The following is a 19,568-nucleotide window of genomic DNA, read 5'->3' on the forward strand; positions in this document are numbered from 1 at the left end:
TGGACACTAAGCTAGCATTTCAGTCTCCCTTTGTTGGATTTTGGGCTTGGATCCGCCCTTGATGGGCCGGATTGTTTGACCGGGTATAAAGAGAATATACCAGTCAAATATCCAGGCAATATTGTGATATGTTTGACTTGGTCAAACACTCTGAATCATATCCAATCGGTTACGATATAAATCTAATTAATTTAATATTAAATTAATTAATTTATATTGTGTAGATTAAATATATATTAAGTATATATATTTAGAATTAATTGTGATTGATTCTGGATTTGAATTCAAATATCATGATATCATGAGATAATGATATATTTATATATCCTATTTCAGATTTTTATCTGATAGGCTCAGTGGATATTTTGGCTATCCAAATTATCCCTGACAAAAGCTATAAATAGAGGCTTCCTCCCATCAGTTCAAATCACTCCAGTAGTAGAGCTTTCCTACTATATATCTCTCTCTCTTATTTTCTTTCTTGCAAAGAGGTGCTCTGCTGTGCATTTAAAAGCTTAGACTTTTATAATCTAGCTTAAGCGTGAGCTAAGAAGATCCGACGACCCGACCCGAGATCTGACCCGGTACGTTTTCGATCCATGTCCTTTTTATTCTAACACCCTCCGATCCAAAATGATATTCTCTCCTTCATATTGCACCTTCATTGAAGAGAAGGCCAGCTAAAACTCTTCGCAAAATTTACTCCTTTATTTCATATGTCTAAGTCTCTCTTTTTCCAAGGAGAACAATACTACTATCTTTTGGTTACGCCTATTACATCTCCTCTAGTTATTGATTAATGAAAACTAGAATGGAGCTGAGAATGTAGCATTATTTTTCTTGGAACAAGAGAGATTGAGAGAGATGAAATGAAGAAGTGAGTGCTATAGAGAGCTTCACCTTGTCTTATTCTATTTGAGGGAGACTGAAACACGCTTATTTGCAAAGAGGGGGAAGTTACACTTGAAGGAGGAAGATTGAAATGCTAACTTAACCTCTGTGTTACCTTATTTGGTCAAAAGTTTGAATTAGACTGTCATATTTAATGAATTAAACAATTGTAGCATTTTAGGATTTTGGAATGATCGTAAATATTTTTACACCCAAGGTTAATTTATGGTGTAGTCAGTATCAATGTAATAAGAGTCAGGTCTAGAAATGTATGGATGCATATGGATCCTAGCACATGCTGTGATAGTAGCTGCCAATTGAACCGCTGATATCCGTGGAGGGCACAACTCAGAGTTAAACACACATTTGACAAAAGTTCATAAGTATATTTGTACTTTTACTCTTTTTTTATTAGACTCTCTAAGCCACATAAGCGTTCACGTCATCATTTTTGATCAAACAAATTGTCAACATTACAATAATTAATAGTCGTGACATTTTTGTAACTTTTTGAAATCTTGATGTGTATTTTTACACTCAAAATTTGTTTATAATATTAGATACACATTTGGTATAAGTTCATAGGTATATTTATATATTAGTCCTTTAAAAAATGGATGGGCGGCTGATTCTCTAACACTTATTTAGATAATATAGTGAAAAGTAAGTTTAGATATAAAATGGTTAAAAAAGACACAAATTTTATTTAATATTATATGCACATGATGTGATAATTTAAGAGAAATATTAAAATTAAAATTATAAAAATAAAAATAATTAATGTATTATTGGACAAAATTATAAATACTAAAAAACATTGAATATTATTTTTTTGGTAGATTTTAGAGTTTAATGGAAGTTTAATTATAGATCAATTGGGCTCGTAGACAGTTGACTCTTATTTAAATTTTATTAGTAAGTTTCCCCCCCCTTTCTCAGGAACTTTGCAAGCATCAAGTTATTTGATAGTACAGCTTTATCATTTTTTATTAGTACAAGTGGGAACCACTTTTTAAAAAATATATACAAAAGATTTTCTTTCTTCCTTCTTCACTGTTGTTGTTACTTTTCTCTCTTACGAGAAAATAACTTCTTTCGATTTTAAATATAAAATTTATTTTATAATGTAATTTATATTTTAAAAAAGTAATTATTATTATTTTTTCCGAAACAGCTCAATGTAACTTTCACACATTGACGTGGCTTTTGGCTTAAGCCATTCCATCATATCACTAATTCAAACAAGGCTCTCGAGATTCAACGTCCTTTTTTTTTGTTAAACACGGCTTTTTATCCTGTAAGCGCAATGTCAAACACAACCTCATTCGTGATAGAAACGAGATGAAGAGGTCGGGAAATAACAGTATTTAAGCTTATGAAAAGGAAAATAAATTAAAAGACCAAAATAATAATAATAATAAATTAAATTTACATATAAACTAGTTTTTCATTATACTACCATTTAAACAAATTTTAGTTTATCAAAATATTTTTTAATAAAAATATATCTAAATATAAATCATATTACATTAGTTGGCTTTTATTCTAACTTCAATTTGTAAAATTCAATTAAAATAAAAGTTATTTTTATCAATACAAATCCAAATGAGCTGTTAAAAAACGTCTTTCATCAAGATAGTTGCGGAAGGCAAAGGGCTGAGAGTCACGGGTCAAATAGATCCATAAGAACTTCCCTTCATTTAGACACGGAATGCAAGGGACTAGTGTTGGGGTCAACTAGATTTGGAACATGCATAAAACTGTCCCTTTTTTTTTTTTTGGGCTAGGCACAAATATTCTATTATTAGGGGCAATTATTTTTTAGGTAATGTTAGGTACTAAATATAAACAGCTTTTTAATAGATATTCAAATATTAATTCGTCATGTTGTGAGATATTAACTCCTTTCACTAAATTCAATCTCTATTGGTAACTATCATTTTCTCTTAGTAAGAAGGGCAAAGTGTAAAATTTGATAATCTGACTTCCAACTACTTATTGAAAGGGCAAAAGTCCTCAATACCCCTAACAAATTGAATTGTTGCTGATGTAACATATTAGTGAAACCAGAACTTTAGGAAAAAAGTTTAAAACTTGTTTAAGACCCAAAAGAAAAGTGTTAAAAAAATCTGCAAAAAATGCATATAATCCTTATAACAACGGTCCAACTGAATTTTGTAGCACGTTCCAAATCTTGGAGTACAAACATATGAGTATTACCACGCATTAAATCTTGAGGAATGAAGAATTGATATATCGATAGGCATTTGGTTCTTGTTAAAGAAGTTTTGATCATTTAAGCACGAGATCTCAAGTTTGGATCTGTGTGAATGAGATATTTTTAATTGGGCTCGACAATGCTCGAGTGTGACTTGGTTAAATAATCATATAAAAAATTAATATTATTATGAGGGAAAAAAAGGTTCATAAATGAGATATGATTACAGGACACACTGCCAAAAAAATGGCTTTTAACGGCGGTTAATTGAGGCTTTTAACGGCGGTTTTGGAGGCGGAGTAAAAAGAGTCGACGTTGAAAGGATAAGAAAACACAGCGGTTATTAACCGCCGTGGAAAATAAACTTTCAACGGCAGTTTTATGGAAAACTGCCGTTGAAAATAAAATTTCCATGGCGGTTTTATCTCAAAACTGCCGTGGAAAATGAATTTTTACACGGCGGTTTCTTGATAAACCACCGTGGAAATTTTATTTTCCACGGGGTTTTCCATAAAACCGCCGTTGTAAATTGATTTAACGGCGGTTTCTTGAATAACCGCTGTTAAATGTTATATTTTTTTTTAATTCGTCTTTTTATATTTTACCACCTCCTTGCAGTTTAGGTTCCCAAATCGGTAGACTAATATATATATGCAGCACCATTTGAAGATTACCAGATGAACACCAAAGCATTATCTCAACAAAACTATTTGAATATTACCATATATGAACATCAACTATAGTTAACAATCAAAAAATGAACCACTACGTGAGGAAGCTAAGAGACCTTAGTACTTGACATTTTAAAGATTCTCTAACAACGTGGTTGACAAAGAGTCTCTTATCAAGTTGATCTCGTCCATGCTATATGGCATAACATTTTCGAATGCTTGTAAAATCAAAAATGGATTCATTAGTCAACTTGATTAAAAATGTGAAAAAATGGGTAGAATTACATGCAACATAATTTATATTTAATTACCTCGTGCAATTTTTCAGTTGCCCCTGTCTCAATAATGTCATTGATATAACGGATGACATAATATCCGCATTCAACTTTCCCAGGTTGACAACGATACTGAAAAAATAAAAAATTTATAAGCATTATCTAATTTGATGATTGAAAAGATTTATAACTACATATTTAGCTCAAAACAACATACTTGTGGGAGAAACCATGTTGGTGCTTGCATATTTTGATGCCTGGTCATAAAATTGAAAGTGTGAAAAGCCCTATGAACATGAATATTATTAGAACATTAGAACACATTTTTATAAACTTTATATGTAATAAATATATAGACATAAAACTAACGTGTCAATGACATTTCTGGTTTCTTCGGTTGGACTTCCACAGAGGGAATCGAACCAGTAGACTTTGTTATCAAAAGGGGCGCAAACAATCAGAGTCCAATGACAACTGCAAAATACGAACCATGTTAATTATAATCCTACATATATAACAAGTGTATCTCAAATATAATAATATACTTACTTTTCCACGTAAGGTACAAAATATATTTTCTTTTTCAACTAAGTCATTGCGATCATCATGTAGATCGACCTGGCTTCCACAGTATTGGCTATTTTTTGTACCTTTTGAGGACACATAAAGCCATATGTGTCTTCAAGTCCTGCTTGCCTACAGACTCCAACAAAATGCCTGTTGTTCAAATAAGAAATATTAGAATATACATAAGTAAAATATAAAAAAGTAGTTTAGTTATTGTAACTTACAAAATAGCCAGCTGCATAAAGACTATATCCAACTCCTCAAAGTTCAGGAACTGAATGAGGTCCTTCTTGTCAATAGTGAACTGGTATGTGACATCTGAACCCACAATTCCCGGCGGCATATTATAAGTAAGAGAGTTTTCCATATTTGTTACCATGCTATGAAGAAGCTCCAAACTCCCATACATAACCCCAATATCAGCAGGAAGAGGTAGCAGGACAGGTTCTGAAGTGCTACTTGCCGTCTTCTTCGTTGTCGCCTTCTTTGATGTCGCCTTCTTCGATGGTGCAGGCTTTCCAATAAGTCGTTTTGGCCACAAAATAAAATTTCCTTTAGGCTGAACCAGTAGGCGAACCTCATTAGTAGGGATGGGCACTGGTGTATCACCTTGACCGCTACGGATTTTATCCACCGTCACCCTCGATTGATCTACTGGAACTTTCTTCTCGTGGATGGTTGAGCCCGAGAATACTTGGCCATTAGCAACATGAAATGTTGAATCTCCATTAACGTCGACATAGAGAGAACACGGTGTTCCATTCTTGGACATGGTCAGGGCTAGGGTCAGGGTCAGATAATGTCAGCTGTTGTGTTTGATTATTACTACCCTTCCCACTTTTCATCATAGGTGAACCCTGAAATATAAGAAGAAATTATTTAAGGCACATTATATAAGTTTAAATTGACAAAATGAACCTTTATTACCTGTGACGGCTCAGACACTCGAGGCATCTGGAATCCGGTCGTGCCCATCATCATTGCAAACTTGGCATCAAACTCCTCACGCATCTTTTGCATCTCTGCCTTGTGTTCTTCACTGAGTTGAACTCGAACTCTTTCTGTTTCTTCTTGTAATCGTCGATCGAGTTCCTCTTTAGATACCATGTCAGCGGAGGATGATTCAGTACTTTTTCGAGAACCAGGACCAAAAAATTGTTTGATGCCAATTCCTTTAGGGGCCCCTCTGACTCTGCCGGGATGGTCAGTTTTTCCAATGGCAGTGGCCAAGATGTCCATCCACCCATGAGGAACAAATGTACCTTCGAATAATTGCTCCTCAAGTGTATCCTGTAACATTAAAATAACAACTTCAATTTAACATAATTAAAAAAACAATTAATGAAGCATAATGCTAATATTACTTACAATTTTCTCAGCAACAATAGCAGCCTCTGGAGTGAGATATTGATCCCTTTTAATCCTCACGGCCTTCCATTTTTCTTGGCGAGAAGGACGGTCGATAGGTGGAATGACTCCAGTAGGATCTGAAGCAGTAGCCATTTCTGCACTCTTTTGCCGCTCCTCCATCATGATTCTTTCCAACCCACCATACTCTGCACGAGACATGGTATGTGGGTACACATTCAGCTCAGATATTTGCTTGTTCTTCCTACTTAGTGCCTATGACAATAAAAACTTAACAAAGTTAGTTTAGTTAAATATAATATAAATTGATAAAAAACTAAGTTTGAAGAAACCAAACCTGAAATGCAGGGTCTTGACGTTGCTGCACAAACCTCTCCCATGCCTCGTCACTAATAAAAGAGTATCGTTCTTGAGGATGCTCGCCCTTTCTTTTTCCACGAAGATACTCTCTTGTAAGCATGGATTTAAAATCCTTCCATCGATCATCGAGTTGCTTATACAAACGGTCTCTTATTTCTTCAGTTGCGGGAATATCAAATGTCAACTGCAATATAATACAATAGAGTTATAAGCAAATAATCAATTATAATTAACACTAATAAATTAAGAAAAGAATTTGTAACGTACCAAAATATCCTCCCAAATTTTTTGTTTTAAGTTTTTATCTACCATCTTCATGTTAAGAATGTCAATCCCAACCTTACTGCGTGCAAGATAGCCCACGTAACTAGTAAATTTAGCCCCTTCAGGACCTATAGGTTTCAAATCAGCGTCAAAGTGTACTACAATCCTCGAGGGCTGTGTGTTCTCATCACGTAAGGCCAACTTCTTCATACGGGTTGGCCCTCTACCTCTTTTCGCTCTATGGAAGGAGTTGTCATCTCCAGAACCCTGTTGATTAGATCCATCCATTTCCTGTTCAACAAACAACCAATAAATATCAGAATAAGTCTTGTATAAAACATCAAGTATATTAAAAAAAATTCACAAATTTTAAGTCTTACAACGATTATCCTCCCAAATTCCTTCACAATGATCATCCCTAACTGCATAGTCATCATCTACCAAATCTAATTCAGTAATTTTAGGTCGAAGGCAAATGACTTGTTATGCTCATTGGCTAGTTGCATATCATTCTTTCTTGTATTCAAGTTCTTCAACATATTCTTGTGAGCATTCAAGTAAGGCAAAACTTCATCCGTGTTGTTTAAAATATATAGATGTGCCTGCATTACAGCATCTCTTGACATAGACCTCACTATGACACCCCGTGTTCCCTTGCTTCTCCCCTGATCATGCCGAGATTGAGGAAGTCCAACTGCCTTTACCTTATCAAGATATGCATTGCAGAACTTAACTGCCTCTTCAGCTATATATCTCTCAACAATTGATGTCTCAGGCCGATAAGGATTCTTAGAGTACCCTTTTAGAATTTTCATGTATCTCTCAAATGGGTACATCCACTTTAAACACACAAGGTCGCAAAGTCTTATCTCTCGTACAAGGTAAGCTATCAATGGACCATAATATCAAAAAATGAGAAAGGAAAGTGCATTTCCAATTGGGAGAGGATTACATAACCTTCATTTTCTAATTCATCTAACTCAGCAGGATCAATGACTTTGCTACAAATAGCGCTAAAAAACATACAAAGTCTTGTAATAGTACTTCTCACATCGGTTTTCATAATGCCTCGAATAGCAAGTGGAAGTAATTGTTGCATCAACACGTGACAATCATGAGACTTCATCCCCGTTATCTTCAAATCATGCATTGAAACAAGTTTGTTCAAATTAGAAGAATAACCTTGTGGCACCTTAAGGTTATTAATAAAATCACAGAAACTTGTTTTCTTTGCTTTTGATAATGTGTGCGCAGCTGGATGTAAATAAGCCATTTTACCCTCTCTTTCTTGTGGGTGAAGGAGTTTTCTTATTCCAATTTCGGCTAAGTCACGTCTTGCATTGATTCCATCCTTAGTATTTCCACTTATATGTAAAAGTTTACCAACAAGACTCTCACACACATTCTTCTCCACATGTATCACATCTAGACTATGCCTCACATCAAGACTCTACCAATATGGAAGATAAAAAAAGATAGACCTTTTTTTCTATATATTCCTCTCACCGGCAGTCTTCTTCTTCTTCTTACCAAAGACCATATTAATTCCCTCCACCCGTTGATAAACTTCTTCTCCAGTTAATGGTCTTGGAGCCATTTCATATTCTTGTGAGCCATTAAATGCCTTTTTCAATCTACGGTAAGGGTGATACCGACTAAGAAACCTTCTGTGACCAAGGTATACCGTCTTCCTGCCATGTTTAAGTTGCATATAGTGGATGCCTTCTTCGCATATTGGGCATGCTTTATGCCCCTTAACACTGTATCTTGACAAATTTTCATATGCTGGAAAGTCATTTATCGTGATGAAGATCATAGCACGTAAATTGAAGGTCTCTTGTTTATATGCATCAAACACATCAACACCTTCCACCCATATTTTTTTCAGATCCTCAATCAAAGGTGTCAAATACACATCGATATTGTTTCCTGGTTGTTTTGGCCTCGAGATCATCAAAGATAGCATGATATACTTTCTTTTCATACATAACCAAGGAGGCAAGTTGTAAATTACGAGGAGCACTGGCCAAGCACTGTGTGTGCTACTAAGATTACCATACGGGTTAATTCCATCCGTACAAAGCCCTAGCCGAAGGTTTCTTGGCTTGCCACCAAATTGAGAAAATTTTTGATCTATTGTTTTCCATTGAGAAGAATCTGCCGGGTGACAAAACTTTCCATCACATATTTTCTCATCGAAATGCCATCTCAAGTTCTTTGCATCTGTGGCATTAGCAAATAGATGCTTAAATCATGGTATTATTGGAAGATACCACAGAACCTTTAAAGGAGAACCTTTGGTCATCTCATTATAATCACCATCATCTTTCTTCATTTTGTATCTTGAAGTCCCACATTTAGGGCACTTATTCAACCCTTCATAATCATTTCTAAATAATATGCAGTTATTAGGACACGCATGTATCTTCTCATATTCTAAACCCATCGGACACAAAATCTTTTTTGTCTCATACATTCGTTTCGGAAGTGAATTCCCTTTGGGAAGAATATCACTCAGCAATTCAAGCAATTCCGTAAAATTAGCATCGGTCCAACCATTTCTTGCCTTCAAATTCATCAGTTTCAATACGGTTGTCAACCTTGTGTAATCATCTTTGCACCCTGGGTATAAAGGTGTCTCTGCATCACTACACAGAGTTTCAAAGGTGGAAGAGAACTGTGTAGAGGATTCAGACCTTATATCACGAAACATATCCGAAATTCTATCACCAAAGTCTTCATTTACAACCTTCTCATTTGCAGACAGTGTAGTCTTTCTAATTTCTCCATGCCATATCCAATTTGTATACCTCAAATTTATCCCATCACAGATAAGATGTTCTTTTATCTCAGAAATACTCAATCGACTATTGTTTAAACATTTGACACAAGGACAATAGTACAATCCATCTCTTTTACTAGGGGCATTTCTCTGAGCAAACTCAAGAAACTTTTCAACCCCATCCTCATATTCTTTACTAATTCTCTTAGCTTTCATCCAACTACGATCCATTGTTCTACAGATTATTTAAACAACACTTTACTATCAATCAAAATTCATAACAAAGAAAAAAAAACACAAAATAACAAACAAATTATTTATTACTAAATTCTTATATTTATTACAAAAAAATTACCAAAAATTCGAAATAAATATCAAAAAATTATAAAAAAATTTAAAAACTTCACAACTAATCAACTCCAAACATTTAAACATGTTTTTAATACAATATATAAGAAGGAATTAAGGTTTTCTCACATCCAATGGCCACCAATCAACACCAATCAATGGTTCAACCACATAAAAAATGCAAAATGAACAATACAAGCCAACCACAATGTAAAACTAACAAACCCATTTCATATATAACAGATTTTCATGGCCAAAACATTCAACAAACCAAGAAAAATTGAAAAGAATAAAAGAAGAGGATACTCACAGAGCAGAGAAGACTCAAATGCGAAGAGAGGGCGTTCGAACTGCGGCAGACGGTGGCAGACGACGGCGGACGCACCACAACCTCAATGGAGGAGTTTAAACGATGGGATATTGGGGGGTATGACCGGTTTCGGTGGTGGGACAGAGGGGACCACGGCCGAGCAAGAATGACGCGAAATGAGGGGCGTTCGAACCACGGCGAACGACGGCAAGGCACCACAAGCTCAATGGAGGAGTTTAAACGGTGGGATAGTGGCGGGAATGGCCGGTAATGGCAGTTTTTCGGTGGTGGGGCAGAGGGGGACCACGGCGCACTGAAGAAATGAGAAAGAAAGTGACGGAAAGTCGAGTGGAGAAGGTAAAGTATGTTCACTTTCCACAGCGGTTTTCTTAAAAACTGCCGTGGAAAATAAGAGCCTCTTCAACTTATTTATAAAAATGTCACCGCCTTTTTTTCATGTCGTTTTTCTGCTTAATCGCCGTTATTTTGCGACGTTAAAAGTGTTTTTTCTAGTAGTGACACTAAGATATATGTGGATAGCTTCATCATCTACTTTTTTTTTTTTTAATATTCTGTTAATTAAATTGTGCCTCATAATTTTAGACGTGGCACATCTTTTCTATTCTCAGAAGTCATTTCAAATTCAAAGACATTATAAATAATTATTTGATTATTAAAAGAATAAGAAAGTAACTGTACAGAGGATGGATATGAAATATGAGATATAAGAATAACGAAAGGAAGGGGTCAAAATAGGAATCTTATACCTTAATATGATGAATAAGGATCTCCAATTAATCATACATCAATAAAAATAAATATCTCCTTTGGAAATCCCATTATTATCATTTGAACGAACTGAAGAAGGTTTAACCACAAAATATAAGGGAAACTTTCTTATATTTTCTGAGTGATAGGTGTGGGATTGAGTTATAAGTAAATTAAAAGTTGGATGACTAAAAAATTAATTTTCCATTTATATGTTATACTATGAATAAAACCACTTTCTCCTTGACCATACATTCATGGGCTTAGAATTTATAAGCATTTGTTTTTAAGAACCATTGAAGTTAGTTTGATTTTTAATTTGGTCCTAAATATAAAATCTCAATTTATTTTATTCATTTTTCTCAAGATAGTTTTTATAATATATGCACATGTTAGATATTTCATCACATAAATCTTGATTAGTAATGGTATTTTAGAGAAGACAATACATATTTATTACAAATAACTAACTCAATTAATTTTCTTAATCTACTCAAATTAGTTAACTAACTCTTATATTAAGAACATGATGCAGTAGTAAAAATTATTAAGGAAAAGTAGAGATAATTTATTTATAAGCTTTTGAAGCGCATGGACATGTTTGAAAAAATGTGTAAATTAAATAGAGGGGCTAATTTATTAATTATTTTTTAAGATGAATAAAGGTTACAAGAATAACAGAATGAGTAAAATAAAATATTCTTTCGATCCTAAATATAAGACCCTTATACTAGTGTGTATAAGAGTCTTACATTTAGGACCGGACGAGTATTTAAAGTAATAGTCCTACTAATTCTTATGGTCTTATAGTCAGGATTGGAGGAACTATTATATTTTGGGTGCTGCAAAGGTTGTCTTGGCTAATTAACTAGTTAAGAATTGATATAAGCCATCAACACACAAAGTTTTTGTAGAATATTGCCAGCTATACGTACCAAATTATTAAAAATAGGCCTAAATCTAGAGGTGGGAATCAGGACCGTCTCTTCAGGGTTGGCGGGCTTAAAAGGGCCAACCCTCTATGGCTGAAATTTCAAAAATACCACAATTTGCTAGGCCCAGTCCTTAAGCTAACGGATTCAAGACCGGCCCGCAGGCTTTTGGCCTGTTTAAGAAAAAAATACTATTTTTTTTATATTTCTCATATTTTTTTAATCAAAAAATAAAAATAAACCAATGAAATTGTTAATAAAAGATATAAATATGAATAAAATTAAGTCACAAATACAAAATATCATCATATATAAATATCTATCAACATCTAAGAACATTTAAAACATTCATTAATAAGATAACAACATCCAAAAGTTTAATCTATAGTGCAATTGTGCAATAAATAAATACTATCATTAATCTTTTGAAACTTCGTCATCATTATAATCAATTACTCTTCTTCGTAAGTATGTTTTTCTTTCATAACAAAAATATCAAGTTTTTCTTCTTTATAGGAATTTTACTTTTAAATTTTACAATCTAACTATTATTTTACTTTAATGTGAGAAACATTGTTGTTGAAACTCATGAATTTCTAATTCAAATTATAAAATCACAAGTTCTATAAGTATAAAAATACTCTATTATCAAATATATATAGTTTAAAAATATCAACGCTTATAATATAAATCAAATCATTATTAAAATCTAAATTAACCTATTTTTTAAAAATTTAATTAGATAAATTATTGTCTAAAACTAAATAAATCAAATTATTCTTTAAAATTTAATTTTAAAATGATAATAATAACTAAATATTTGAAATATTATTAACAATATAAAAAATTAATAATATTAGAATTATATAAAAAATTTAAAAAAACAAAAAAAAATTATAAAAGGGCCTAAAAGGGAGGACTGACCTTTTTAAGCCATCGACCCTCTAGGACCTGTTTCTCATTTGAGGGAAAAATTTTCAAACCCAATCCTTATAATTTCAAGGCCTAAATGGGCTGGCCCAACGGGCTTACCCCATTTTCCCGACTCTACTTTTAGATGATTTGCCAAACACCCGTTGTACCTTTTTTTTTTTTTTTTTGAATTGAAACACCCGTGGTATCTTTTAATCCCAAAGAACAAGCGAGCTCATGAACATTTTAAGATTTTGATCCCCAATGAGTCATTACTTTTCTCATATAATCCCAAAGTATCATTAATTTGTCACTACGTAGCAAACAAACTTAGGTAATAATTGTTACTATCTCTAATACTTAATATAGAAACTAGTTTGATTTTTAATTTAATTTTAAATATAAAATCCTAATCCACTTTATCTCTTATATTTATTCATTTTTTCTCAAGATACCCCTTATAGTAGTTATATAAATTAGCAAGAGTATTTTAAAAAAGACCACACATTTTTTGTTACAAATAACTAACTCGACAAATTTCTTTAATTTACTCAAATTAATCAACCAGCTTTTATATTAAAGAATAAAAATAGTACTTTACATTGATCTCCTTCCAAGTAATCAAACAAGCCCTATGGGTAATTTTAGTTACTCCGACAGTAATTAAGAAAAACTCACTTTCTCAACTTGACTTCCTAAGAATGCCTCAATAAATATGTTTTGCCTCCGTATAGGATGTAAAAATATTTCTCTTAGCGATTAGCGTATAAGATAGGAGCATTGTAAGTATAACATAGCTTTCTCTAATGATCTATCATATAACCTTACTCTTTTCGTTCTATTTTCATGATATAAAACATTTTAATTTAATGAAGATAAAGCCCTCAAACTTTAAACCAGATGCAAATAAGTCATGAATAAAACTAACTGTGAAGAAATTATCTACATAAATATAAAGGTTTTGAAGATTTATTAAAATTTCAAACATTAGGAAGATTATTTAACATAAAGCTCATAGGGGCTATATATAATTTAGCAAAAAAAAAAAATAATTTATATAAATATTACAACTTATTAATAGATTTAATTTAATATTTTACGTAAATAATGCGCACCTTCATTACATGACTTGAACTTATGCACCATTATGCATGCTAGCATGTCAGGTTTTCAGTAATCGTTTCAGTTCATTCTTAAGAGAAACTAAGTAGCTCAGAGCACAAAACCACTTTTGTCAAAAGTACACAGTACAGCAAACTAACTATGAACATGAAAACCTACATTTTACTACAGATTAAGGCAATTCAGTTTCTGTTCATTTGATGTCAAGGCAACGATAAAAACGCTTCATAAGCGTTTGGGAGGAATATACTGCACACGCTCGTCTTCACAAATAGCCTACAAAAGAGTATAAAATGATCATATATACATGCATCGGCACACAACATTGCTTCTATCTAAGATTTAAGTGAAAGAAAGGGGAAAAAAAATAGAAACTGAATTTCCAAATCCTTTAATACCTTTCAACTCTTGTCATCTTAAGTCAATTCTTGTGCGGTGTGTGCCATGTGTTCCCAACCCCCCCCCCCCCAAAAAAAAAATTAGAGGGACAAGTATTAACAGCCTAAGATTACAAACGTGATCGAATTTAAAACCTCACATTTGCAAAGAAACTTCCATGCTACTAAACTATAAGGCTATTGGCAGTGTGGCCATGTCTAAGGTCCAATATGTGTCTAATAGCAACAAAACTCTTTCTACGGGGGAAAAAAAAGCCACACTTCATAAAGAGGATCGTTTGTCTCTCTGTTTCAGGACTCTAATAGGAGCCACAAAAAGATGAATTTATTGTACAATCAAAACATAATAATTCACCAAGGGGTAAGAAAAAATAAATCATGTTAGTAGGTCATTTGACCCAATATTGATTTATCAAACCTTGTACTGAAAAGAGATCATTTAGTAACCAAATATGCCATGAGCAGGTTGATGGGAAATTACAAACCTGCATTTCTTCAGGAAGAGCCTCTGAAACAGCAAGAGTGTAAACACCAGGAAGAAATTTTCCTGCAATATGTTTTAAATATAACCTTAGATTCCAAGCCGTAAGTGCAATACAAGATCTAAATTCAAAAAGAGATTTGTTGCAATTAATATGCATAGTGTGAATATTGTTGAATGCCAACAGCATATAAAGTAGATTGTACGCTGACTATTATATCTCAATAAACAGTGTGGTTTAAATTGTTTGGCTTGTATCATCCATCTATTAAGACAATTAAATGTTGGTCAAAATGACCAGTTACAATTCCCACAGAAGAGGTTTCTCTTCATCTCTGCCACATTTTACATGATATTTAGAGCCCAAAAAAAATGGGAAAACCCTCCATCTTTTAAAAACAAAAGGTTGAGTCATAACATGAAGAAAACAAATGCTATAGACTTCCATAAGTAGCAATTAGCTCCAAATAAGCATAGCAACCATAAACCATCCTTACTAGATGTTGTCATAATAAAGATCTTCTAAAAGATACACCATACACCAATCAATGTAAACCTCAGTGGGGGGAAAAGTTTCCAAGACCTTTTCATTAATGGGTCGGCACCAAATCTTCCACCCAACAAGATAATGGCAAGCTCTCTCCAAAGGGAAAAATGTCAACTTAAGAAACAAACCCCAATTTCTTTGCCTTATCACATTCTTCCCCATTTCATTTGCTAATAAGGATGCATCATCAAGAACTAACTTAGAACAAAGCATACAATCAGGCTAACAAGAAGACATTAGTTATGAAAATAAAATTCATATCTGTTGAACTCTAATGGAACTTGTAAAGCTTTCTCACCAAATCCTATTTAATAATGTTCTAAAATTCATGAAAGAAGCCCATTGCAAAACAATCAAGCCCTGATGGCTTTATCTATCCAACCTCAACTCTCCTATTTCTATTTTCCTTCCCCCTCAGAAGATCTGCTGCTGGGTTTCAGCTAAACTATTCAGCAAGCAACAACATTTAAACCTTTAATACAATTCTCATCTTCAAGATCCAATTTCTTTACCAATCTTTCCTTGTTTTAGAAGCAACCATTCTATGAATTATTCACAACTCAGGTCCCTAAAGCTAGAGGAAGTAGGCTGCTGCTACAAGGTCAGAGCTACACTGATGACACCAAAAAAAAAAAGTCAAGTACACGCCTAATAAAGAGAAACCAGAATGGCAAAGTTCCCTGATTTTCAGGAGATCAAACCTCCCCCCACTGATTTGCATTCAGATTCTGCCTACCTGCCTCTTCTCATCCTCCCTTAACTCTATTCGTTCATTCTTTTCTCTCTCTGTCTCCCTCAAGGCGCAACCCAAAAAAGGTACTGCTGAAAATAAACAAGCCCCCCAATAGCACTCTTGGGTTCATTTCCCAATTTTCCTACAGATTCCCCCACTACCCCACTAGTTCTATCAGAAAGGTAGTGATGAAAATAAAATTTATATCTATATAACTATGTCGTAGTAAGAACCCATCAAGCACCCTGACCAAATCCTCTCTAATAGTGTTATATAAATTATGAAGCCCAGGGTAAAACCATGAGGACCTGCTGACTTTATCCATACAGCAAAAAATCGTCCTTATTTCCTCCTCTTCAAAAGGTCTCAAAACCCAAGCCACGCCAAGCTACCTTAGCCAGAGAAATCAAGCACTAAACAAGACCTCAAGAAAAGGCCTACAAGGAGAATCCTAGACAGAGGAACTAGAGATAGATTGACTTTAATCCTCAGCAAAATTTAAGACTTTAATATATTTCACATCTCAGGCTTCAATTTTTTTGTTTTTCTAATTCATCTTCATTGTAGCCATTAACTTTAACAAAGTTCTTGAGCAAGTGTCCCTCTACTCATCTTTGCTAGAAATAACCCACTCTAATTTCAATGTATCCAAGAAAACAAGTAGTAATTTTCTCAGTCAAGACCCTATCCCTGACTTTGAGAGCAAGATAAGACTCGTTATAGACCCAAATTGATAGAAAGAAGATCCCCCCCCCCCGGGGGAAAAAGGAATTTCCCTCGAGTGGCAAGTGCAAGCTAGTAAAACCATCAAGAAATGAGAAACGCTTATGCTCCCTTATTACAGTGTCGTAGCAAGACCTTTTAGCACCTCTAGCTTTACTGTCATCTCAAATGAAAATAAAGCAGCCAAGGCGTTCTTGGACAATAAAGTAAACCACCACTGCCCTTTCTCTCATACAAAGACTGAGCAAGGCTAAATAAATCTATCAATAAAATCCACATTCTTCTATATAAATAATAGTTTCTGATTTTATTCAATTAATTAAAAGGCTTCCTTGTATGTAAGTAATAGTTGGTGCTTTGGAAGCAATTCACAGAAATAAGTTCATTTTGCCGTTACAAAGCTTTGTCAATGAAAGTGAGCACTCTTAGAAGCAATGAAAGATGCCATTATTCTTGGACTCCTAGGATTATCTCCGTATACGTGTGAGGAAAGATAGAGTTTTATTTGCAGAAAATCATATAGGATATATTACGGAGCCTAACAGAAGACAAACATACCAATTCGCAACCAACGTGCAGCCCAACTTCGAGATGGATCCATGACTGAAATTATCCTGTGAAAAGTACGAAGAAAGGACATGAAAAATTGCAAATAATAAGACACTTTGTCTAAACGAATGCACGGCAAATGCAATGTCATAGAGGTTTTAGTCAAACATCCATACCCATTAAAATTAGGAGTTGTGCAGTCAACAACACGCTCATGGTCTTCCTCCATCTTAAAGAATGGGCAATTCTCGCAGCCTGATTCCCTGAACTGTTGAGCGAAGAAGCAGATACAAAGTTAAGTATAGCCTAAACCGCATACTGTTTCAAGTAGGAAAAAAGAAGAGTCCAGCGGAAAACTAACATTAAAAACCCTAAAACATTCTACGAGAAGAAAGAAAGAGAAAGGGAGAAAGAAAAAAACAACAATGACAGTGCATATACTTAAGAGGATGAATTAGTAGTGACCTGGTCATAGGTTTTGACAAGGCGGCAACGAAGACAAGCCCTCAGCTCATGGCCAAAGCTACTGGGAATTTGCGCCGCCGTACTTCCCATTTGGATTTCTTTTCGTGATGTGTTTCTTTCCTTCTTCTTTTTTTCTTTCCCAGATGAGCCCAGAACGATGTGGGGACTGGAGACAACTACAAATATTAAAAGATTTACCAGGTGAGCTGATGGTGTGGTGACGGAGAAGAAGCCATACAAAGGCGGGGCCGAGGAGTGAGGAGGAGAGGACGACGGGACAAGTCCGAGGTCGATGTGCCAGAGCGATCGGCAACAGACACCAAGCAGGTAGGGAAGAGAACAATTTGGGCATACGGCCTTAATAAGACCCAAAAACAAGACAAACGGGCTAGCCCACTTAACACGAGGGGCTAGGAGCACAATAGTCAATTAACAAACTTGACTCGACATTTTTTTGATAGTGCAAAAAAAAAAAAAAACAATTTTTATATAGCTTTTATTTGAGAAAACAACTGCTGGTCAAAAAAAAATTTTAAAAACTCAATTTGTATATATATAAAACTACAGCGTATAAACATAAATTGTTAAATTCAACTGATAAATATGCATGTTTGACTTGTAAATATAAATTTGTTAGAATATTTCTCAACTTATGTTCCCCATAAATGATTTCCTCATCATATAGAATATTTAGCCCGTGTCTCTTCTAGGGGTGCACATGGACAGGGCAGGACCCCTACCCGATGCCTAGCTCGAAGTATGTGCCGACCGCATTCCAGCCCTGCTTGTAGAAGCCCTAACCATTTTGGGCTAGGCATGGGCAGGGCAGGCTTCATTAGGGGTGTTCATGGGTAGGGCTGGGCAGGACGAGCCCCTTGCCTGATGCCTAGTTTGAATAATGAGCGGGCTGCACGGCCCTACCCGTAAAAGCCCTAACCATTTTGGGCTGGGCAATAACGAGCTGGGCAAGGCGGGTTTCCCTGCCCAAGTGGTGACGCCCTGCCCTGCGTGAAAAAAATCCTTAGTTATATCTAAAAAAGACATTCTATAGCATACTTTTTGCCATAAGGAAGCAACTAATATCACATCTATAGCATACTTCTTACTGACATTAAGAATGATTGAAGCAAGGGAATCTGATCACAACTATAAATTAATGAATACTTTAATAAACAAAACTAATTCACCATAACATTCTTCGTAACATTGTCCAACAATAAAAAAAAAAATCCAAATTACAATTCATGATCATGAATCTATAATAACTCTCAACAACTAATCAAGATAAATCTAACTCTTCATAACATAATAGTGAGTATTCTTGCAACATTTTGTAAGTGTCTCTTTAAAGACACCATGCCATGCTTCATTGGGTCACAAGTAAAATGTGCATTACAATAATTACATGCAGCTCTAATCTTTCTATTTGTATCCTCTAATGGTAACTTAGCACAATGATCCCATCCAGACTTGTGATTATTGCATATCCATTGCTTTAGAAAGATAAATCACAAATAAATTACTAATTAGAAAAGGATGAAGCATCTAAAAAATAATATATAAAACAATATTATAATTCAATATATCAGAATATAAGTTGTCACTAAGATAAGAACACTAAAGTCTACCTAGTCAAATTACATAGCCATATCAACAAGTTCCTAGAATCAGCACGTACTGTACTAGAATTAACAGCAAACAATTTGTGACTACAACCAAAAGTAAATATTCCATTAGAATTCCATGCATGAATATTATTTATTGTTATAAACACGTGAAGTAAAAGTACATGAAATTCACTTCCTCACCCATAATAACCTTATAGTATCATAATCAAATTTTCGTAAGTTCTGTAAATTGCTTCTTTTACACTATTCATTCATT

The 19,568-nt window shown here is 34.3% G+C and overlaps 2 protein-coding genes across 2 annotated transcripts in view; both read right to left on the reverse strand.

Annotated features, from left to right (window-relative positions):
- Nucleotides 1-8,633, reverse strand: part of LOC114713001 (N-terminal acetyltransferase B complex auxiliary subunit NAA25-like) — a 31,604-nt gene extending 22,971 nt beyond the window's left edge. Inside the window, exons 1-2 of the mRNA XM_028897586.1 lie at nucleotides 8,629-8,633; nucleotides 7,830-7,834 (exon numbers count right to left, since the gene is read on the reverse strand). The gene's annotated coding sequence lies outside the window, so the exon portion shown is untranslated. The remainder of the gene's footprint in view (nucleotides 1-7,829; nucleotides 7,835-8,628) is intronic.
- Nucleotides 8,634-13,732: 5,099 nt separating this feature from the next.
- LOC114713068 (transcription elongation factor SPT4 homolog 2) lies at nucleotides 13,733-17,823 on the reverse strand. The gene is made up of 5 exons (XM_028897650.1): nucleotides 17,685-17,823; nucleotides 17,396-17,487; nucleotides 17,229-17,284; nucleotides 14,672-14,733; nucleotides 13,733-14,064 (listed from the first exon to the last, which is right to left on the reverse strand). The coding sequence occupies exons 1-5, from the start codon at nucleotides 17,772-17,774 to the stop codon at nucleotides 14,014-14,016; spliced, it is 351 nt and encodes a 116-aa protein (XP_028753483.1). The 5' UTR covers nucleotides 17,775-17,823; the 3' UTR covers nucleotides 13,733-14,013.
- Between the last annotated feature and the right edge of the window lie 1,745 nt (nucleotides 17,824-19,568).

Source organism: Neltuma alba, unplaced genomic scaffold, assembly GCF_004799145.2.
Source record: "Neltuma alba isolate B1F8T4 unplaced genomic scaffold, ASM479914v2 tig00001865_pilon, whole genome shotgun sequence".
NCBI lineage: Eukaryota > Viridiplantae > Streptophyta > Magnoliopsida > Fabales > Fabaceae > Neltuma > Neltuma alba.